Source organism: Amblyomma maculatum, chromosome 5, assembly GCF_055883805.1.
Source record: "Amblyomma maculatum isolate TAMU_Amacu chromosome 5, ASM5588380v1, whole genome shotgun sequence".
NCBI lineage: Eukaryota > Metazoa > Arthropoda > Arachnida > Ixodida > Ixodidae > Amblyomma > Amblyomma maculatum.
The window spans coordinates 124,121,048-124,143,796 of NC_139348.1; the positions used below are offsets into that span (position 1 = coordinate 124,121,048).

Genomic DNA, 22,749 nt, shown 5'->3' on the forward strand with positions numbered 1-22,749 from the left:
GCTCCAGTTAAAACCCAAGAGTAGTGAAGGAAAATGATTATAGGAAACTTGAGAATTGCTGAAGCGGAAGATTTAGACTTAGATAATATGACACCAAGAACGTTTCACGTATTTCTGGGATAAAATGATATACCTCCCTCCTAATGATAGACTGCATGTGCTCCAATACGCGTCGCCTTGGGCGGAACGCCCCTTCCACACAGCCTTAACGCATTTCTTGTCATACACACACTGCCGCAACCGGAGTAGCAATGTAAAGGTATTCTAGTAAGAAATCGGCCAATCCATTGTCCGCTGCGTTAGCTTCAAAATAAGCACACCGTGCCAGTACTGACGTGAACCACCTTGCTTAGAAAGAGAGGTCTACACCGGGTGGCATCGACATCTAACTAGAAATGCAAGGCACTCAAACTCTCACTCTCTCTTAAGAAGTGAATTACTGACTTCGAAGTGACCACTGTAACACGGTGAAGCTAAGGCACATCGGTCAGGAGTCAGGAATTACTAAAAATGACGGGTGGCGAAACCGGAAAAATTCCGCGCAAGTGATTACGAACAACATAAATGAACGCCCGGCGCTTCAACTTCGAGGTCTCCTTTTGAATTCGAACTGTGGTGCGCTCCGCAGACCTGTATTTCCAACCGTCAGATGCGCCGTGCATATAAGCCGTGCCACTGAGCGGAAACTATTATAGTTCTGAAAATCAGTCAGAGCACAGTTAGCCGTATGCAGCACCATTGCAGCTGTGGTACAGTGGTTAGGGCACTCGACTGCTGTGCCCAAAGATGCGCGATCGAATCCCGGCCTTTGCGACTGCCTATCAATGGAAGTGGAATGCAGCGCCTGAGTTCTGTCCGATGTCAGTGCACGTTAAAGAACCCCAGGTGGTCGAAATTTCCAGAGCCCCCACTACTGTGTATCCCATAGCTTGAGTCGCGTCGGGATTCGCTCGCACTGAGTCGCGCTGTACGCGCCGCGTGTTGCGAGCTGTTTGGTTTGTGTGCTCTAACGTCCCCCACAAACCAAACAGCTCGCAACTCTCTCCGCGTACAGCGCGAGAGCCGATCGCAACCTCTACGATGTGAAGCGTGACCCGCATGGAGCGTTTTTCCGGGCGATTCGCCGGCGTCGACGGCTGCGGAGCGTTTTTTTGCCGCCGGAGAGGACGATTTTGCCAAATCGTCGGGATCTGGCTGAACAGATAAAAACGCCGACGACGCGCCGACGCCGGAAGTCGGCAGCGGCAGAGGGCCAATGAGAGCCGGAGCAGGCGTCACGTGATTCCGGTTGGAGCCACGCCCACGCCGGCCGAGAGAGAGGGAAGCTCGCGAGAGCGGAAAGAACGACGGGGGTTTGGCGCTCCGACGGCGCCGAGGGTTTCTGGTTTCTCGGCCGAAACGGCCGAGCAGCAATGTATACTCTTTCGGAGTCGCTCCGAGTCCGCGCACGAGGCGACGACAGCAAGGTCCGGGCATCGGGCACCGTGCATTTCCTTTTTTTTTTTTAGGTTTTTAGGTTAGAGTTCGGTGAAGGTGGGCCGTCCGCTGGGGCCACGAGTGTTTACGAGGCTATGGTTTACGCTAAGCTCGGAGGTTGTTTATGAGCTGCTAGACTTGTCAGCGGACCTCCGATATCTCCCTCCGACACCTCCGATATCTCCGATATCTCCTTGTGCTATGATTTCTGCATTTAGATCCATAGCTGTTGGAAGTGATGCCTGTGCCTGTTTTCTTGACACACCTGACCCAGAAGAAAGAGAGGAAACCACAACTTGAAGCTCGCGGCGACAGGGAAAACAAGATGTGCGCGACCTCGACGCACGACCGGATGGGGGCGCGTGCGTCGCGCAACTGGGCGGCAAAAAAAAAACGCCGCTCGGCTGCTGACCATGCGGGAGTGAAATCGTCGACGCTGGCGCGGGCGTCGGGCGTGCGACGCGTTTTCGCGTGCAAAAAACGCTCCATGCGGGCCACGCTTGAGAGTCACGCGCGTCCGAGAAATTATCGCGGCGCTTTACAAAGCAACAAGCGATTGCGACGTCAACGATGCGCAGTCTGCGCGCCGCCGCCCACTGCTACCAGTGCGTACAGCGAGACTAGAAATCGTGGAATGACGATGCACACCTGCCCGGTAATTTATCGAGGCACGTATAAAGCGCACACGGCGAACGCAACGTCGTCGATGTGCCGGCCACGCGTCGTCGAAACCTGTTTCAGCGTGCAGCGCTACTAGTGATCATGAGTTAACAATGTGCGACTATCGCTTCCGCCACCGCCAACTGCCTGTGGGGCATAGCGCGTCTGGCGATCGCGACATCGACGATTTGCAGGCCGCCCGAATTCGCAATTTGTCGCGGCGTGTAAAGCGAAACAAGCGATTGCGACGGCGGCGAAGTGCGGGCCATGCGCCACCGCGAAATGCTCGCAGTGCGTACAGCGGGATGGAGACCGTGAGATCAACGATGTGCAGGAAGCGTGTAGTGCTCAAGGTGGTCGCGGTTCGTTCACATGTTCGCATCATTCGCAGTGGCGTGGAAGTGTTTCCGCAGCATCCGTAGTTCTGCATATCACACAATATTACACACAGTGCTTAACAGCCGAGGATTTTGAGGAATCGTATAATCCGAAATTCGTACCAACTAAGCTCATATCACCGAGATTATTTGATATGTATTCCGCAAGCAATTTTATTGCGGTACAAGAACACTTACCCACGTTCTTCAAGGGTCTCACTGACTGAACTCACTCTATAAATATTGTAGTCGTCGGTCAGCATTTATTTCCATTCAAGATTCGCTGTCTTGCTCACCGTTCTGTGACGCTTCTCTACGTTTTCTTTTCTCCCTTGATATTGCCGAAATATACCCGTTATGCAGTTTAAAGACGCGCTCATGTGCGCGTGTGTTTATGTTTGTAGGTGGAGACACTAAGGTCATGTGTCTTTCCTTTATATTGTATGTATTTCTTTCATTTAAAGCTCGCCGATCGTGGCTTCAGTTTTCCCTTATGAAGGTGCTGAAAAATGTACAAGTTTGTTTGAATACGCTGTAAAAGCGCGACGCATAAATGATTTCCCGAGCAACTATAACCACTAGGACTGACCATTCGCAATCCGCAGTGCCTGGCCAACCCTCTCAACCTTATCAACCCCTCAGGAGCCTTGAGAGCTTTCTCTCAACTGTTCTCCCTAGCCTTGAGCTCCTTCAATCTGGGTAAGACATTCAAAACTTTCTTCCATGTTTTACTATCTCGTTGTTGAACTTAGCACTGGCTTCTCACCTATAAATTCTACAAATAGAGTCGTATAAGAAAACTCTTAATATTGCATTTCGGGTCTATTCACGCTAGTGAGTAATTGAACACATCAACTTTGTTTTCAAAAGTATTAATAAGAAATATAAAATGGATGGTGCATATATTTCAAAGAAACATTTAAAAATGCATGATACATGCAAGTCATCTTTTGTATGCTAAAAGTTTCTAGTCCTGCGTCTTTTATTTCATTCCATAAACGTCTAAGCCTAACCCCGTGTTTCGAAGATCTGTGCCGAAGACTGTCACATTCATAAACATACGATGTAGTCCTGTACATGGCTACTAATAGGCAAGCCTTGCCATGAAGTTCCCCGATACCTGCACGCTGATTCATTGGAAGCTTTCTGGCCTTTTAACAGAGTACCTCGAGCAACTCATAGTCTTTCGATGAGTTTGCTCTGACATGACTGTAACGTGATGTTGAAGTGGCGTGTCTGTTATGAGACTGTATTAACTTCAACTATCCCTCTCTCAGAACTTTTATATCCACTCATCCCCTTCCCCCAGTGCAGGGTAGCAGATCGGTTGCTTTTACTGGTTAACCTCCCTGCCTTTCCTCCTCATCTTCCTCCTTCTCCTCGAGCAACCCTCACTACATTTTGCAACTTTATCTTATTCTTCCACATTTACAAGTAACTGGAAGTCTTAATGCTGTGAGGCCACACTGGCTCATTTTCAAAGTTTCTTTTTTTTTTCTGCTGCGGGGAGCAAGGGTGAGAAAACAGTAGCAAAGAAGCGAAAAATGCTGTCATGGGCGGGTGTTTTAGCTCAAAACCCTATTGATCCGCACGTCTAACAAGCAAAAGCAGGCGGCCTGGCAACGGGAGGAGAAGCCAGTGCTCACAAGTGAACTTTGACGGATGAGCGGTAGGGGATGCTTACAGATTTCCAACCAACGCCTTAAATTTTCGAGGGGCCTGTGCATATCCGCCTTTTCAAGGAACTTAAATGGGGAGATGGGCATGCCGGATTACAGGGGAGTGGATAGTCCAGCGCTCCCTGTCCATTCGCATAGCTTAGAGTCCTTATCACCATCATCATCGTCATCATCAGCAGCCTGATTATACCCACTGCAGGGCGAAGGCCTCTCCCATATATCTCCACTTAACCCGGTTCTGTGCTAGCTGCATCCACTTGACCCCTGCGAACTTCTTAATCTCATCCGCCCACCTAGCTTTCTGCCGCCCCCTGCTACGCTTTCCTTCCCTTGGAATCCAATTTGTTACCCTCAGCGACCATCGGTTATCCTCTCTTCGCTCTACATGTCCTGCCCATGTCCATTTCTTCTTCTTAATTTCTACTAGAATGTCGGTAACTTGAGTTATTTCTCTGACCCACTCTGCACGCTTTGTATCTATTAATGTTACCCCTAACATTTTTCGTTCCATAGCCCTCTGGGTTGTCCTCAACTTAAGTAGAACTCTCTTGGTTAGCCTCCACGTTTCAGCCCCATAGGTGAGTACAGGCAAGATGCAACTGTTGTATACTTTCCTCTTGAGCGATACCGGTTAACTGCTAGTCATAATCTGCGAGTGCTTGCCAAATGCACTCCATCCCAATCGTATTCCTCTTGTTATTTCCTTTTTGTGGTCCGGATCTGCGGTTACTACCTGTCCTAAGTAGACATATTCGCCTACTACTTCCAGTATTTCGCTACCTAATGTAAACTGCTGTTCCTTCCCGAGGCTGTTTAACATTACCTTAGTCTTCTGCATATTGATTTTCAAGCCTACCTTTCTACTTTTCCTTATGCTACCTCCTAACACCGCACTGTAGAAGTAGCCATGTATGTATGTATGTATGTATGTATGTATGTATGTATGTATGTATGTATGTATGTATGTATGTATGTATGTATGTATGTATGTATGTATGTATGTATGTATGTATGTATGTATGCATGTATGTATGTATGCATGTATGTATGTATGCATGTATGTATGCATGTGTGTATGCATGTGTGTGTGTGTGTGTGTGTATGTATGTGTGTATGTATGTGTGTATGTATGTATGTATGTATGTATGTATGTATGTATGTATGTATGTATGTATGTATGTATGTATGTATGTATGTATGTATGTATGTATGTATGTATGTATGTATGTATGTATGTATGTATGTATGTATGTATGTATGTATGTATGTATGTATGTATGTATGTATGTATAGCTTTAATGAGATGCCGGCAAACGAGGGTTTAATGCTTCTAGACGCTGGCCAAGCATCGACCCGAGGTTATGCCCTACTCTGCATTACCTCATTTTGTCCTGTTTACGGTAGGCCGTGAAGCTTGTGCTTTTCGAGCGCACCCTGGACCTGCTGGACGGCCCATAGTTGAATGCCCTTATGTGTACTTTGCCCAGCCCTTTGAATTTCCGGCGGGTATGTACTGGATGCAGCTTCGGTCGGGACCCTGGCACAGTCCCACATGATGTGCCATTGGTCCGCCGGACCCACTTGACATACACTGCACATATCACTCGTGTAGATGTCTGGGTCAAGGACGTGTAGCACTGCCGGGGCGAGGAGTGACCCGGTTTGCATTTGTCTTAGGATGACCGCCTCCTCCCGACTAAGTGCCGAGTGAGGAGGTGGCATTGTCCATCGGGCTAGGCGGTAACACTTAATCACTTCCTCGTAACTGGTCATTCGGTCCTTTGTTTCGAACCACCACTCGGAGCGTGTTACATTACAGTCACGCAGGGCTAAATAAAGATAATTTAGTACCTCTACTAAACAGCTCTTCAAATTAGAATTACCAATAATTGCTATACTTGTTAGCATTTCTAAGTAGCCATAATACCAGGTCCTACAAATTAACACTTCTAATTTTAACTAATACTGAGGAGTTTTATTAGAATATAACTGAGACCATTACTAAGAAAAATATAATTCTTATACATGAAAGCTATCAAGGGTACTTAACCATTTCGAGAGTTGTTTTGCTGAGAAAAGAGGAATAACGAGACTAAACACCTTATTTCGTCTGCTATGCGCATCAGACTCCTGTCATCACCAAGAAAATCACTTCATAGCACGCGTTCAGAAGAGTCTGCCAGTGTGCGTTATCTTGCCTGAAAGATGGGTAGGAAAAGCATTTTAGGGCACATAAGCTCGAGCTTTAGGCCATGGCGCGACAGCTCTAGCCTGCAGTCTGCAGTTCCGCTTCTAGGGCCACTACTGCGGATATGCCTTTGCTATTCGTCTTATCAATATTTCCTCATATATTTATTTGCTATCTCGGGCCTACTGTTAAAATAAATCGCATGCCACCGCATTACATTAAAGAGCACCAAACCTATATATAAACCGGCTTCAACCAACCCAAATGAAAATGCGTCTTTGAACTAGGAGTAGAGACATGTCTTCGAATCCAAGGGCCCCTGTTTCATACCCATCTCACTTTGCGCAAAGCTAGCTCCTTCCAAATCGGTCACGTCGTGTGGTATTATGATGTCACACAACTCGCCGACCAATCACTGCATCGTCGTGGCACCTACCAGCTGCCACCTGTCAAATACATGCTGGTCATATTTTGCTCCCAATGCCGACTGCTACAAATCCGACGCTAAGGCTTCCCTTAAAGAGAGTCTTAAGACTGTCGCATAAAAAAAAAAACGTCTATGGTCATCGCAATCTAATTGTGACAATAACCGGACGCCGTGATTCGAGCATTTATTAAATTTGCGATCTTTGTTGCTTGCAAAATCACATATTGATTTAAAGGTGCCCCTCGCTTGAAATGTTTATGCAGGCCTAATTATTTTTCTCTTTTCCACTCAGTACCGGCTAAGCTGCCCACCCCAAAGCCCTCACCAGACGGCTTAGTTAGGGCAGGTTAGGGGTAACTCCAAACCTGTCTCCCTCTAATTTTTTAGGCACAAGCACGACAGGTGTAGCAAGCAAAACCTGTACAGTGAAAAACAACCTCAAAACCTTTCAGTTTATCGGAAAGCTAACCTCAGCTAGAGGCGGTGTTGTCCAACAGATGACTACAGAGGCAGTAAGGAAGTTCTCGACATCTGCTTTATTCAAGTGCACTCGAAAAGATACTTTGTCATTAAATTTCGTTTCTCTTTTGGTACATACATGTATTCATAACCTCGGATTTCAAATGCGCATTTTCAGTTGAGTCGTGTTATTCGGTTGGAATCACGTCCTGATAATGTACCGAGAGGTACCGATGAAGCGGGTGTGGTATCTGTTCAGCTTAAGCAGCCACAGAGAGCAGGCGAGAATGATCATTCGCGGGAGACTGAGAAGCATTGCAGGCCAGGGCTGTATCTGTTTGTGAAACAAAGAGAATGCAATATCAGTGCGCTACGCGGGCAAGGTGAATGCAGTCGGCATTTAAATGCCGCATCCGTTTGAGAATACCGGGGGCGTAAGAAGGAAGCCTAAAACCTAGGTGCCTTCTTTGTCATGCCTAAGCACCTGCTCCCTAGCTGCAACCAGTATAACGAAGAGTACAAATGCAGCAACAATTGCACGTGTGCGAAAATGGCAAAATGTTCCTGGCACAATAGAGAGATTTAGCACACCGCGATCCGCTGCCGTGATCCGCCACCGCGCGTTTCACTGCGCATGCCCAGATCACTTTGATGCCGATAGATGGCGCCACATACTTGATGTCGGCACATTGACCTGCCGCATCGGAACCAATCAGCTTGCACTATCTTACCTGCAGAGAGAAACCTACTTTGAAGAAGTGCGCTTATTTTTCTCGTCCGATATTTAATATAAAAAATATAGTAACGTTCAGTGCATGTCTGCGTGGTTCTCTTAACGCGGAAATTAGTATAAAAGGATATCTCTGCTGACCATGAGGATATTATTGTCAGCGATTTAAGTAGTTGCTTGCCAATCAATAAATATACCTTCGCGAAAAATGCCTCCCAGGTTCCATGCTGAACTCACCGAATACTCCGATCACTACTCTCTGCGCCGTCGCCAACGTGCCTGGGTGTCAAACACTCCTGAGTCAAAATTCCACTTGCTCAGCCCCCATTTCCCTCACTCTGCCAGACACCCTGAGCATATCAAGAGTGAGTTGCTTTGAATTTTTCTCCCGCATCTTTTTGAGGTTCCGTTGGCAGGTGCATTGAGTCTAGCGTAGGATGCTCTAAATCTCTTTAACTGTTGACTTACCCTACAGCATGCGCAAAAAAAGCAGGGCCCCTATACATCATTTATCATGGCACTTTTATTAGCTTTCCTAAGCCATTTAACGCTTAAACACTGTCGCTGCTTCGCACCAGCATGCACTTTCATCATAAACCACTTATTGATTAAGTTTTAAAACCTAGATTTTTTTTCAACCAAGCGGCCCCTCACCCCGACGTGGCAGAGTCATATCAAATGTTCCCCATACCTTAATTGTAGAGAGGAAGATGAAAAAACATATTGTCCTCTACCTAGTCAACAGCTATTCATTAGCTGAAAATTAAGGCCCTCAGTCGAGGGCTGCAATAGATTGCACTAGCTAGCTCATTCCATCAGCCGAAGCTCATCATGCGGGTTCTCGTGGTAAGAAACATTTTCCAAGCTAAAGGCTCTGTACCTTCAATATCACGGGTGAGGGGCATGGTAAATATCCGCCTGCATCGCTTTTTTATGAGTACATTGAGTTTAAAATCAGCGCACCATAAATTTCAGCCGGTTGAGCATATTATGTATGCTGCATGCACTCATGCCTACCAAATATTTCCGTGGAAGTATGCGGGAAGGTCATGGTAAATATGCCCTACGCGTACACTCATTTTCAGGGAACGTGTTCTCCTCAGAAATAGTGAGCCGTTCAAGCCATGCTGGATAGGCATGGCGCACTACATGCCTCAGGAACTCACGTTTATAAAATATTGCTCCCTAAAAGCAGTGATCCCAAATTACAATACTATGTTTGCATAGAAAACTGTTCCTTCCTCATCAACAAACGGCACTCAGCACTCTGAAGTATAGTCACTTTAAAGAGGACCTACGCATACTTCCATTGAACTAAACCCTCTGCCGGTCTTTCAGTGCGTCAATCAAACCCTTCTACTCTGCCAGAACGGAACCCTCGCTTCGGTAAGTTGTCTCTTTTATATAATTTCATATGCTACGCAATGATGCCTTGTCTAGTTGATTAGCGTCTATGGTGCCCTGATATATGATATCGCTGCAATGATTTCTATTAGTACAGTGAAGTCAGAATGAAAAATGCTACATGTAAAAATAGCGCTATTGTTTCAGGTGCTTAAAGTTAGCCCTAGGTCGCAGCTGGTCACGTGCCATTTACTTTTGTCTTGCACCTGTAATAGTTCTTAAAACATTAACATTCTTCATCATATACTGCTCGAATGTAAAGCTTAGGTACGGATTACCCACATTAGAGCGCTGTACGTGTGCAAGAGGAACTTCCAAGTGGCATTTATTTATTGTCATTTATGTTGCATTGCGTAAGTCGAGAAAGGTAGGCGTTTGTAAGCCAGGGTTACAACGATCATAAACAGAGGAAAACCCCGCCTTCCCCCTCGTAAGTTGATTATTTTTGCAGTGGCATGATCTATGCGGGTATGCTCAATAGCAAACCGATCGGATGACTCAGGTCTGAAGACGAGCCCACTAAACTTCTGCACACTACCCCGCAGCTAAACTGAGCGTATCATGCAACCTCGAAATACGATCAATGCTACCTTTAAAGCAGCAATAGCTCATTATTAATGAACAGCTATGCAGCAATATGTTGACGAAAACTGTAAGCCCCATGCCACCGTTGATACGAAACCGGTCATATACTAAGTTGTGCCTGCCAGTTTTTCACAAGCTTTGTCTATCCCTGCAAGAATAAGTACGCCGCGAGAAAAATAAAAAGAGCTTTAGGACATCCCCAACCTCTTTCTGAAAGCAGCTTTCAAGAGACCTAATTCATTACTAGTCCAAAAGCGCTAGCAATTTAACTCTGCCACAAAAACAAACAAAACCCGTGCTGAAGAGCATACGCTGATATGTGCAGACACGGTTTGGCCCTCTGACGGCCGGCAGTTTTCCGTGGAGCTGTAATCGCATGCCATGCTGCTGCTACAATTTAGTTCAATGAAGCAGACAGGTACCATGCCGGTCGCTTTTAAATTCTGCAGGCTAAAATTAAAGAGGGGCGGAAATCTGTTGGTTTTGAAAACCATCTTTCTCGGACGCTGTTAGCAACGAGCGCAAACGGCGTTGTGGTTGTTATGGAGATGATATGTATATTGCCGCGAAACCTTCAAAACTGTATTTGTTGTTTTTTAACAGCCGCCGGCATACAGGCTTATCAATCTGATTCTGGATCGCGTATCAGTTCCATAATCTTTGTTAATGCTCGATGTCGCGAGTCACACCTTTATCAGTTTAGTTGTAGCGCAAGATGCACCAGATCTATCTCGAAGATACCGGCCACTCGTGTGTCTTTCCACAACGTTCCAGTCCGTGCTGGTAGCTGTTTGCGACGTTATCTAGATTGTTCTGTGTAGCCTTTAAATTGAGCGTTGACGAGTGTGACGAGCATTCTTTGTCCGACGACCGACGAGCACGTTTGTTGCTATCGCCGCCGCCGAGTTGCTTAGTTCTTTTGCGGGCGCAAGTCAGCCCCAATAAAGAGTTATTTCAGTACCATCACGCCTGTGTTTTCTTTTGGCGTGTACGGCCTTGTCGCCACTACGTGACAATATAACATCTTCAATAAGATGGCTTAAAGATATTTCCTGTTCATTGTCAAAGCGCAACCTGAGTGGCCTTACTTTGCCCTTTTCACGTCGATGTCTTCCCATCCTTAAAGCCAATTCTCAGCAACGTAGTGATGCGGTAGCACATGAAGACTGACATGAAAACGATCAGTTCCGTTCAGTTCAGTCGTTCAGTCGTGTCCGACTCTTCGTGACACTATGGACCATATCACGCCACGCTTTCCGGTCTCTCACTATCTTTCTAACATCACATAACTTCATCTGCAGCGCCTCGAGGATGTCATTTAACCACCGCGTTCGCTGTCTACCCCTTCTCTGGTGACCCTCAACCTTTCCCAACATCAAATCTTTCTCCAGCGACTCCTCTCTTCTGATCAGATGACTAAAGTAGCTGAGCTTTAACTTTAGAATTCGACCCTCCAATGAGCAGTCAGGGTTTATGGTCGACAATTTCGACTGATTTGATCTTCTGGCAGTCCAAGGAACTCTCAAGAGTCTCCGTCAGCACCACAATTCAAACGCGTCAATTCTTCGGCGGTCAGCCTTCTTCACAGTCCAACTCTCGCATCCCATACATCACAACTGGAAAGACCATAGCACGAGTTATATGGATCTTGGTTGGCAGTAATGTCTCTGCTCTTTACTAGGCGGTCAAGGCTAGCCACGGCTCTCTTTCCCAGTAGCAGGCGTCTCCTAATTTCATGGCTGCAGTCTCCTTCCGGGGTAATCTTGGAACCCAAGAAGAGAAAATCTGTCACAGCTTCCACTTCTTGTCCCTTGATGCTCCAGGACTTGATAGGGCAAGACGCCATAATGTTTGTCTTTTTAATGTTCAGTTTAAGCCCAAACTTCTCACTCTCTTCTACGCGCATCAGAAGTCTCTTGAGTTCCACTTCACTTTCTGCCATTAAAGTGACATCATTCGCATATCTAAGGTTGTTGATACGTTTTCCAGCTATCTTCACTCCAGCTGAAGACTTGTCCAGATCAGCCTTCTTCATGATGCACTCAGCATATAGGTTAAATAGGCAGGGCGACAGTATGAAGCCTTGTCTCACTCATTTCTCAATCGGAAACCAGTCAGTAAGACCATGCCCAGTTCTGAATGTGGCCTCTTGCCCTTCATACAGCGACTGCTATCTCGAAAGCACAACCACTGTACGCTGGTCACTGCCATCTGGCCAATTGCAAGATGTTTAAACATTTTAAGCAGTGACTCTAGCGTACTTAAAGTTGAAGACGTGACTCCACACAGTCAGTATTTGACTTTCGCGGCGATTCACATTTGCTGAGTTCAGGGGTAGTGGTAACCATGCATTACAATTGATATGTGTTACTCATTCAAGCCATATCTAAAGATTATCACTGGGCCGTACCCTGAAGATAAAGGAATGATGTTTTAATTTTAGTGTGTATTATAGTGTGACATTAACACTGTAAATATGCTGCCAGTTTGTTGTTCCTTTCTCTTTTCTTCATTGCAAACGATTGTAATATGTATGCTATGCTACTTTGTGTACCTTTCATGTTGTGCTAAAATGACTTGTTTTTCTTATATTCACTACTGCTATGTATTGGTCCTCTGGGCCTTTGTCAAGCTGTGTGCACAACGTTTAGCCCAGGATGACCATCCAGATATTTCTGGCAAATTAAATTTCATTGATTGATTGATTGATTGATTGATTGATTGATTGATTGATTGATTGATTGATTGATTGATTGATTGATTATTTTGCTAAAATTAACCTATTGCACGATATCTAAACATGGAACACGCATAGTTCTTGCCAATTTATATCTCCTGAAAACCATTTCCCTCACCCAAAATGACCATCCGTCGCCTGTGAGTAGGCAGAGAGAAAAACAAACGAGCCCGATTATTCCCTTCACGTGCCCTAGCATGCTTAGGAAGCGTTTAGCGACGCAGTTTTCGTATTCGCTTTTCAGGATAGAATACTGATGAACGTGATCAACACATTCACGGTGAGTATCACCATTTATTGCTTACAAGCTTATGAGGTTGAAGTGTCGCAGTTACAATAATTACGCATAGCATAGGGCCTTGTTTAGAATTTCTGCAGTTGCGGAAAAAAACGACTGCTGGGCTTCTTAGTGTCCAGGCATTCAAAACGTCGGGTGTGTGTTACGTAACGTTAAATACTTGAGGATATATTAGAAGCAGAAAATAACAGCGTAATAAATATCACTGAATATAAAGATTTAGAAGGTCTAACAGTGGCAAATAATGGAGTAAATGAGAAGGAGACTATAATGTGAATTCACAACTGCTAAAAGCAAAGTAAAACGAAAACCGCAAGCAAAGTGAAATGCAAGTCGCCCGGGTGCTGTGAGATGTCAGTGACGTTAAAAAACCTCAGGTGGTCACCATTTCCGGAGCTCTCCGCTACGGTGTCACTCATAGCCTGAGTCGCTTTAAGACGCTAAACCTCAAAAAACAAACCAAACAAATCAGAAGCGCTCTTTATCTTCTTAAAGCAGTTTTGCGACCTCTAAATTTCAGACGGGTTCCTCCAACATTAACTTTTTTTTTTCTATTCGTTCCTAGAAATTGCCTTAGAACTTATCGTATGTGCTATGATAAGCGCGTTCAGAATAATTATTTTCTGTCGCGTTGGCAATACTTGCCATTCTGCCAGCTTAGACGAAAACTATTAATGTTTGTGCACTAAGAGTCGCAAATAATGTAACACGTGTATACGGGGTTGAGTGATCTAGCTTGCATTTAGTGCAAGGTGTCTTTTTGTTTTGCAATCATTAACTCCATAGGCCCGCAAGGAGTTACTCAGGAAAAAGGTGAGCTTTAAGAACTAACGGGCAGCATCCAAGGTGTTTATGACCTTGTAATTTCCAGCTTGATTGCCATTAGAGCTCCGGGATGAGCTGTTGCTTCGCAGTCTTGTTTTCCCTTTCGCGTGTTCTGTGCGTTTTTCTTCTTTGCTTGTTCTGCTTGAGGACATCAAGTGAGCAAGCTCTGTGTAGAATATAGCCTTGTTTGTGTCTGCGTTTCTGAGTTTTCTCTTCACGCTACCAGTATTTTAGACGCAGAAGAGTGGCGATTTAGTATTCATTAGATATTTCCGGTGTGTCTAAAATAATTATATCAAGTTTCAGCAATATTTCATCACTCGTACCATTGACACTAGAAGTGTAATAATTGTCTCCTTCACGAGAACTTGCGCATAACGTAAAAAACGTGAACTGGAAACAATAAAAAATTCTTAAAACAGCGAAACAAAAGCAAAATTGACAAAGACTGCTCTTCGGAGAAGTCGTTCAATTGCAGATTTTTATTTGGAATGAATGTACGCTTATGTGTTAAAGATCTATCATATTGTTCTAGGTAACTGAATGAAAATTTGCAAAACTAAGATTTCCACATTAATGAGTGATAGTTTTTACGGTTTAACTGTAGTCCTTCAGCAGAAAATATTTCTCACAAACGCTCATCTACACACTTATAGCAACAAATAGCTTTGTGATTGCTAAACTGAGTTGATATCGCAAAGCCCTACCCTTCCTCAATGCGGTCCACCCTGTCTTCCTCGTTTTCATCGTGAAGTGCTTCCTCCTTCCGCGCTGCATCACCCGCCTAGATTTCCCGGCGGCAATCTTGCATCCTTTCGCTGCTCATTCTTCCGTCCGCGTTGAACTTCCTCAGTTTCCGACCTCAACACTGTTAGTTATTTCCCGTGTCAGCCACCAGCCGCATTCTCCCTCCCCTATACTACAACTGGAGTGTGGGATCTTCAAAGCGCTGCAGTCAACTCACAGCATTATTCAATTAATAACGTTGCTTTGTAGTTAGTCTTGCTGCAGACGCCGCAGATTCCCGGTTGTAATGCACGGCTATGTGCCTACTCCTGTCCTGTGACAGTTTTTGCTGTGGGATAGGACAATTCAGCCTCCTTGACAGGAACGTGCCTCTGTCACAAACTTAACCTCGCAGTATTGTGCTCACTTCTTTAACGATTTCAGTACTGCAAAAAGAACGCTTTAGCAAGGCGGAAAACCTCGTTGGGAACCTCTACAGCTGCCTACCGCAGAGCATATATACAGATGTCAGGGTGGGCAGACGAAAAGAAAGAAAGCTAAAAGTCTTTGGCTCGCACTGCAGGGTGGCACAACTGGCTAGCGCATTTGTACGCGGAAAATACGTGGCAACATGAGAGATACGTAAAGATAATTCGGGAGAGAATTCAGGGGACATTCAAACGACCGAGGCTTTAAGGGTACTATGATGCAACAGCCTTATTGCTCCTATGTGGAGCTCCCATTGCTAATCCTCATTCGCCTGCATGCATTTTGGTGATTGCTGAATCCCTAATTCCTTAATATCTTCCTCTCATCTCCCACACACACCAATCACCATAGCGTCCTGAGCTACTGTATTATGAGCAGGTCAGCCGGTGGAGACATAAATCCTGCTTTCACCAATATGCGCAAGCGTAACTGAGTGACTAAGGAATGGGGTGCATAGGTGGAGATCAACAGGTCCCGAAAGAGATTTCATGACCATGTCTGTTAGTTGCAAACTGCGGAGTGGCTGGAGCTCAGACCACATATAGAGGATGTGATGAAAGTCTGCTTTGGGTGCCCCGCAGAGGGGGCATATATATCCGCCTGTCGCTCCTCTCCGGTACTTTTGTCACGCCTACTACCATACTACCACGCTGGAGGCCAATCAGTCCAGGCTCCACTCAGGCATGGACATATAAGAATATATCTGCTTAGTGGAAGAGATTATTATATTGAGCAGCGCTCCTTTAGTAGACTAATATAGCTGTGTTGACGAAGATGTTAACGGGACTGGTGCATGCGTCACTGGTTGCGCTCTCGGAGAGTTTTAGGGCATGCATATTGTCTCATGCCCGAGCCCCGAACGCATACGGAAGAATACTACTGCGAGTGAGCAAGCACTATTTTCATTCCGTGACATAAGTGTCTAGCAACAGCATTCACGCGCAGCAACCGCCACATAAGTGAACTGTACTCTTGCCACTTACACCAAATAAGTATGGCAGAAGTAAATCCACGGGACGACGGCACCGCGGGATGGGCTGAGTAGTTCGGCGACTTGAAGTAGCGTCGCGAGCGATCCATCAGTAAGTGACGCCCTCAAACGGGTCGCTGGCCACCCTTTTGCAGCTTATGTGACTCACCACTGTGACCGTGCTTTAACGGTCGAGCGCAGATGCGTCGAGCACAATGTTTTATATTTTCCAACGAGCTGTGACAGAGAAAGTCATGTAATGGATGCAAAACACTACTAAATACTGCATCAGCAACCTAGGACGTCGGGTAATATCATGTTATAGACTTCTCTCGATTGGTATCTTTAAGTGGAAGCCGGTTATTCATCGTGGAGCAGAGAGAGAGAGAGAGAGAGAGAAAAAAAACTACGAAGCAGGAGGAGGGGGAGAAAAGGCAAGGATGTTATGTTGGGAAATACAAGGTAGCGCTAAAGCAAAAGGGACAAAACTGAAGAAACAGACCACAGAGCAGCGCATGTCGTGTGGTGTGTTTGAGCGGAGCACAAAGTTTTACTTGTACTTGCCCATCATGCAAGGCGATCTTCCTCTCCACCTCATCAAGTCAGGGCCTTGCCCGTTCCTTCTGCCTGCCTTCGCGATGCGGAGGGCACTTAGGCGCGTGCGCCTGTCGCTATGACAACCACGAACAGCCGATGCGACATGAAAATGGGCGTTACTTTTCAGCCCGGGTACCCTTTACTAGCAGCGTAAAAGCTGGGAATATAAACCTTATGCTTTAAATGTTAAATAATAAGCATAGAACTTATTACTTAAGTGATCACAAAACGTTGCAGACTAGGCCACACAACTGCCGACGTCCACCAATTGGTTGCAGTTGTCTACGGCAGTGAGCCCTCTTCAAAAGCTTGGTTACAAAGACTTCTAAAGCAGCACACCATGCATCGTCTTCTCCAGTTCACCGATCGCACCTGGGCACTCCTAAAGAAGGCCATGAGAAAGGCACACCGCTTGGTGGTGCGCTCTCGTAGCTCCACTCTCAGTAATGAACCACAGGTGCCTATCCCTGAAGTGCCATCCAGCCATCCATAATGGTATTTTCGATGAGCGGAAAACTGGTGCAGGTAGCATACAGTACACTTTATTCCACTCAGCAAATAAAGACCTACCGATATTTAATTTAAAAAATGCTATTTATTTTCACTGTAGCGACCTAATAGTTTTGTTCCAATTATTACGTCCCCACATTCCTCCCTTCCCTTACGGCGCTGTTCAGGTATCCGCAGAAACAAGTGTGGCAGATACCGCGCCTTTCCTTTCCTGTGTGCCAATTTATTATTATTATTATTATTATGCTTATTATTATTATTTTGTTTATTTTATTCTATGTATATTTCTATATTATTATAATCAATGTCAGTTATTTGCTGTTGTTTTTTTCTTTTCTATCTACCGTTCTTTTTTTTTCTTTCCTGATGTGCTCAAAAATTCTCTCACTGTGTATATAAGTAATGCTACTCATTGACTGCTTACTTTCCGTGATACTTTTCGTCTCAGTTTCACTTCATGTATTATTTATTTCTTTTTTTGTGTTCTCTCTGTGTGTGTAAACATGTTTGTGCATTTTCATTTTTGTTTCTTTTTTTTTAAATTTGTGCTGCAGCACGAAGACCTCATGGTTGTTCCTGCGCACGTTAAATAAAGATTATTATTATTATTATTATTATTATTATTATTATTATTATTATTATTATTATTATTATTATTATTATTATTATTATTATTATTATTATTATTATTATTATTATTGGAATACAAGAAGCCTTTTTTAACTGCTGACACTCTTAGATAAAACATTCTTATATACATTCTTTTGACACGCAGGTTCTTGTGCGCACTGGCCATGTCTAATTCGTTGTCGATAAGCATGCCGGGCTGGTCGCGCTGCGACAGCATTGAAATGCTGCGCTTACTCTTGACTTTCTTACCTTCCGTTTGTTTTGCGAAAGGCGTTCAATAGGGCTTTACAGCCTCGACAAAAAAAAAACGGACACATATGACAATGCAGTAAATACGCAATTCACTGTTTTCTTTCACCAATGTGCCTTGGATCACAGTGCCTTGTTACGGCGCTGTCCCGCTCTGCCTCCACTTCCGCGCTCAATGGACTTGCCTGCACCGCCTTCAGCTTTCTACAACAGATTCCTGGTGCCAACGTTCTGTCGCCCTTCCTCAACATAGTTCTCGGATGTAAGTCATTGGTCCATCTCAAGTTGACGGTCTTTAAAGACAAATATACCTTTAAAGTCTTTTTTTACTGTAGATATAGCCTTCGATTCCTGCCTCAACGCAATGTAATAACTTTTGCTCCGTTCACCAGTAGATTTACGGCTACACACTAAGTTCTATGTGTAGCAAACTAGTTGAATCAAATACGCTTAACGTTGCAGTCCGTGCAAGTGTTTTCATGCAGCTGCGGCAAGAAAACCTTAACAAAGTTAGGCTGTTCACTGTGTTAGACTGGCCAATAGTGTCCTTATGTGCACCCCATGCAGTGGTATGCTACTTGACCAGAAAATAATGAATTCCTGTCAGCAAATGTTGCTTCCCTCGAAACCGTTGCACATCTTCAACAGCAAGTTAGGTTCAACTTTCATTTCTATTCCCCATAGAAAATGTACCCAGACAGATAAATGCCGTACTACCTTAAAATTAGAGATTGCGTGTTATAACCCAACGAAAGTAACTATTGTCATCTAATTGAGCCGGTGTTGTATGCGTGGCCAGACCAACAACGTATTCAATTCATACTTCTTGCTTAATTTTCTTGCTATTCCCTCATCGGTACAAACAGATTCATAAGAAGCTTTGTATGTACGAGGGGGGGGGGGGGGGGGGGCAAAAATTCCCAGGCCACAAGTTTTGCTTCTGCTCAGCATGTTCCGACGCGTGAGATCCAATTAAAGATAAAAATTATCTCAGAGGTTAGAATAATGCTTCTTCTACCCTCCACATGTATTTTGAGATTTGGGGCCATGGTAGCTGCCTGGCTATACTGCTCAGCAGCAGACCCTGTGACCTGGTAACTTTTGACCCCCCCTGTACGTCGTATAGACGTGATAAGTGGTTTCACGACTAAGCAAAAGCAAGATGCAGCTATTTTTCTTTATCCTTGCATTTAGCCCTCCACAAATTTCCTTCCGGTCACGAGTGCATTCTAAACATTTCTGCAGCGCAGTGAGCATAACCGAGACCCTTATTTTTTATAGCCCGTTATCCGCACCTCTATTTGTTAAATAGGTGGGCCCTTATTCTTCGTGGCAAATATGCATCACTAACTGTCACACACTCAAAGAAAGCGGAACGTTTTGTTTTAGCTTCTTATAACATGCGAAAGGGGTGTTGGACAGGCGCCCTCGTCAATCTTTGTGCAGTTGGCTGAAATGAGGCACATATTTTTCACCAAATAAATATCTGCTCTTTTTTATTGGCCGCACTACACTGCTGGATTTGCCGTTGCCTCGAGAACACGTTGATGTTCAGCTGTTTTACAGTTGCTATTGCAGTCCACGCACAGCTGCTGCACAAGGAAACAGAGGAAGGTTTTTCACGTGGTAGTACCCAGAGATTAGTCACTTCGCACCATTACGCAAAACTCACCAAATTACCAGAGGATCCCTCATTTCTGGGAGCAAAAAATTAATGAAGAATTTTTTTTAACTATCATGATTTCAGAAAATCTTGCCCACGCCTTTCATGCATAGGGGGGAAAAAAGCGAATTAGCAGCCTTGTGTCTATCAATGGAATCTAAGACGCCATAGTGGCTACTGGGCGATGCATATTTAGACGTTCAGTTCCTCAGCACATTTGTCAAGCATTTCAAACTGCTTTAAAGGCTAATGACTCCCTCCTCGCACTCTTTTTCACAGTGATAAAATAAAATATTGTTTTTGGCTCATTGTGCAGCCTATCATGTTTTCTCACCAGCAAACAAACGCATTTTAGTTAGAAATCGAATTGAAGCATTATGTTTTTCCCGCTACTCACTTAGTTTGTGACGTTAGTAATGAAAATTACTTCCTGTTCAGGTTCTAGCTGTTTCTGGCGGCGGGACCCAGCTGGGCAAATCTTTATCAAATGAAAGCACTAATCGCATCACAGTCTTTTTTTTTTTGGTATGAAGAAGGTTAATTGAAATGATGTAGATTTAGTTTAGCGTCATTTGCTGTGTTGTAAAAGTTTCGTTCGAAGCCAAACAGCCCCTTTAACCTAAATATGTGGTTATCATTCAAAGTAGGGTACATTCCATCATTAGTCCTCCTCAAGAAACAAAAAAGAAACCAATACGCGCAAATTGACAATGTCCTACACAGGAAGCTCAACACAAAAGAAATGAAGGCAGCACTCAGTATATATCAATAAAATTTGGGAATAAATATTGACACCACTTTATCATCAAACAAAAATACCAGCGCAAAAATGTTGACTAGCTCTCTTTGTTCGCTGGGCTGTCGGCACTGCTGATAAAAAAAAATGGCTGCGATTTAGCTCTGGTCAAACCGGGCTGAATTGCGTTATCAACACACGGGTCTCTCGTTTCACATGGGACGCTTGTCAGAATCAGCCTGTTAGGACCCTAGCCTTTACGTTACCCCTATGGGCCACTAAGGCACGTTCACACGGCTTGGTTAAAGCCGTGTTCGGCGTGCTTGCGGCTCAAGGTCAAACGTGGTCCTTCCCGGGACTACGCGACAGGCTGAAACCTGGCGCAGTATTGCTAATGCAATAAAATTACTTTGGAAATTTCAAATGATTCGCGCTCTCCGCTGATTTCCGTTGACGGTCTATTGTTCGTGCCTCCAGCGTAAGCCTCACTTCACAAATCAGACTGTGCAGTCTTTTGAAAGTGTGCGACATCAGTGTCAAGATCTTCGAGCATAATCTGATCGCATGCTCAAGCGTTCTTTGTCTACAAAGCGTCACATTCGTATTCAAATGCGCAGTAGTCACTATCAGCAGCCGAGAGATGGTGGCAGTTGGTGGTAGTTGGTGATGTAATGACAAAGCACCAAAACTATTTTACCTCTTCGATGCAAGTTTCAAGTTTTAATTGCCAGTAAAACAACACAACGCAAAAATTACATGTTACGGGGTCCCGAAGCGGTAAGCTATGGTGGAACCTCCTGCGCGAAAGGGCATCAGGTTAGTAATTAGCATTGACAAGAATAGACACCATATGCACCAAAAGAAGAATAATAACCGAACTAAAATTGGAAAGAAGGTATATAAAACATTAATAATAACACAGCAAGTAAATACATAAAAAAGGTGTTCAATGTTAAAAACATAAAGAGGGTGTGTGGAACCAAGGCGAAAGATTTGAGTCCAAGTGAAAGAACGTAACGACAGTTTGAATGAAATGAGAGACGGTGAGCATTTAACGGCGAGCAGTAGGCTCTCCCAATGGTTAATGGCTGCAAATGCAGCTGTCTGTCTACCGCAGTTCATGCATACTTATGGTAGCTGAAAGTTGTTGTCTAGGGGAAAACGCGTGATATTTCTAAAATAAAAGAAATTACTGCTGAAAACGAACTGAAGTCCAGTTACACCAAACTTGAATTCAGTTAGGAAACTGAATAATTAAGATTGTGGGCTCAAGTGTCTTTCTATCTTGGAAAGGTGGGCAAAGCAACAGACACATTTCGAAGGATACGCAAAAGATATGGATAACAACAATCTTGCTCTGCATTTCTTTTTTCAGGTTCAGGCTAATAAAATACAGTTCATGCCAAGCTGGGTATGCAGAACTAGATGTATCTGCCTTGGCAGCTTCGTGGTAAATTCGCTTATACCATGCATTTCCTCGTCGTTTGGAATCAAGAAGACCCTACGTGACTGTGGACGTCTAACTTACTTCAAATGTTTCGTTTCTTTTAATATACCAGCAATAAAAGTGATGGGATCAGCCACTGACTTCATTTTCTTGTTCTTCCACTTTCTCCATAAACCTATGCATAAAGAAATGAGCATAGAGAAAAACCAAAACCAAGACTGAGCAGGAACAGCAACTTTCACTAAAGATTTAATCTAAGCCTCAAATGAGATGCACACGTATAGTAAAGAAAACATCTGACCTAGAAGCAAAAAATGAGTGCTTAGGAGTCATATCAAGGCAGCATTTGAATGTCATTTGAGCAAGATTGGGAAGACAATTGATAGCACCAAGGTCACGTGAGCTAATCTCGTCTGTACACATTCTCTACCTGATACTATTATTTAACTGAAGTATTAAATATAATGGGTCAAACAAGTAAAACGAATTAGGTATGCAAAAAGGTGCATTCGGCAGGCAATTCTTCGCGGTTACATATGGATGTTATACAATTCCAAAATATGGAATCGCCATAGACAGCTGTAACGTCGCGTAGACGACACTTCCATTTCAAGGCACAGCTCGAAACAATATGGGAAACGTAGTAATATGTATGCACGCCTGAAAACTTCAAGCCAACATGAAGCTCCAGTTCATAGGGCCGAAAAAGGAAGCACATTTTATACGTATTTCAAATATATGTTGCTTCCGGAAACGCATGCTGTCTTTGTTTCGGCGGTCGTCTTCTAGAATTTAAACAGTCCAGCTTCTAAGTGCTCGTTTATGGATAGCGCTACAAGATTGGCTTTTAAGCCAACGAGATCGAGGGAGCGAGCACAGGGGAGGAC

At 44.4% G+C, this 22,749-nt stretch overlaps 1 protein-coding gene across 1 annotated transcript; it reads left to right on the top strand.

The window, feature by feature from the left end:
- Positions 1–2,358: 2,358 nt before the first annotated feature.
- LOC146189427 (uncharacterized) lies at positions 2,359–21,990 on the top strand. Its single transcript, XM_084603262.1, has 7 exons — positions 2,359–2,489; positions 3,119–3,212; positions 8,216–8,361; positions 9,335–9,382; positions 12,967–13,002; positions 18,146–18,278; positions 21,791–21,990. Exons 1-7 carry the CDS (start codon positions 2,442–2,444, stop codon positions 21,799–21,801), a joined length of 516 nt encoding a protein of 171 aa, XP_084459388.1. The 5' UTR covers positions 2,359–2,441; the 3' UTR covers positions 21,802–21,990.
- The last annotated feature ends 759 nt before the right edge of the window (positions 21,991–22,749 follow it).

Bases quoted from the DNA above. Each gene is read 5' to 3' on its own strand.
- LOC146189427 (XM_084603262.1), top strand. From the start codon at position 2,442: ATGGAGACCGTGAGATCAACGATGTGCAGGAAGCGTGTAGTGCTCAAG. The intron at 8,362-9,334 runs GTGAGTTGCTTT...CCGGTCTTTCAG, and splicing joins ACACCCTGAGCATATCAAGA to TGCGTCAATCAAACCCTTCT. The intron at 13,003-18,145 runs GTGAGTATCACC...CTTGGATCACAG, and splicing joins ACGTGATCAACACATTCACG to TGCCTTGTTACGGCGCTGTC.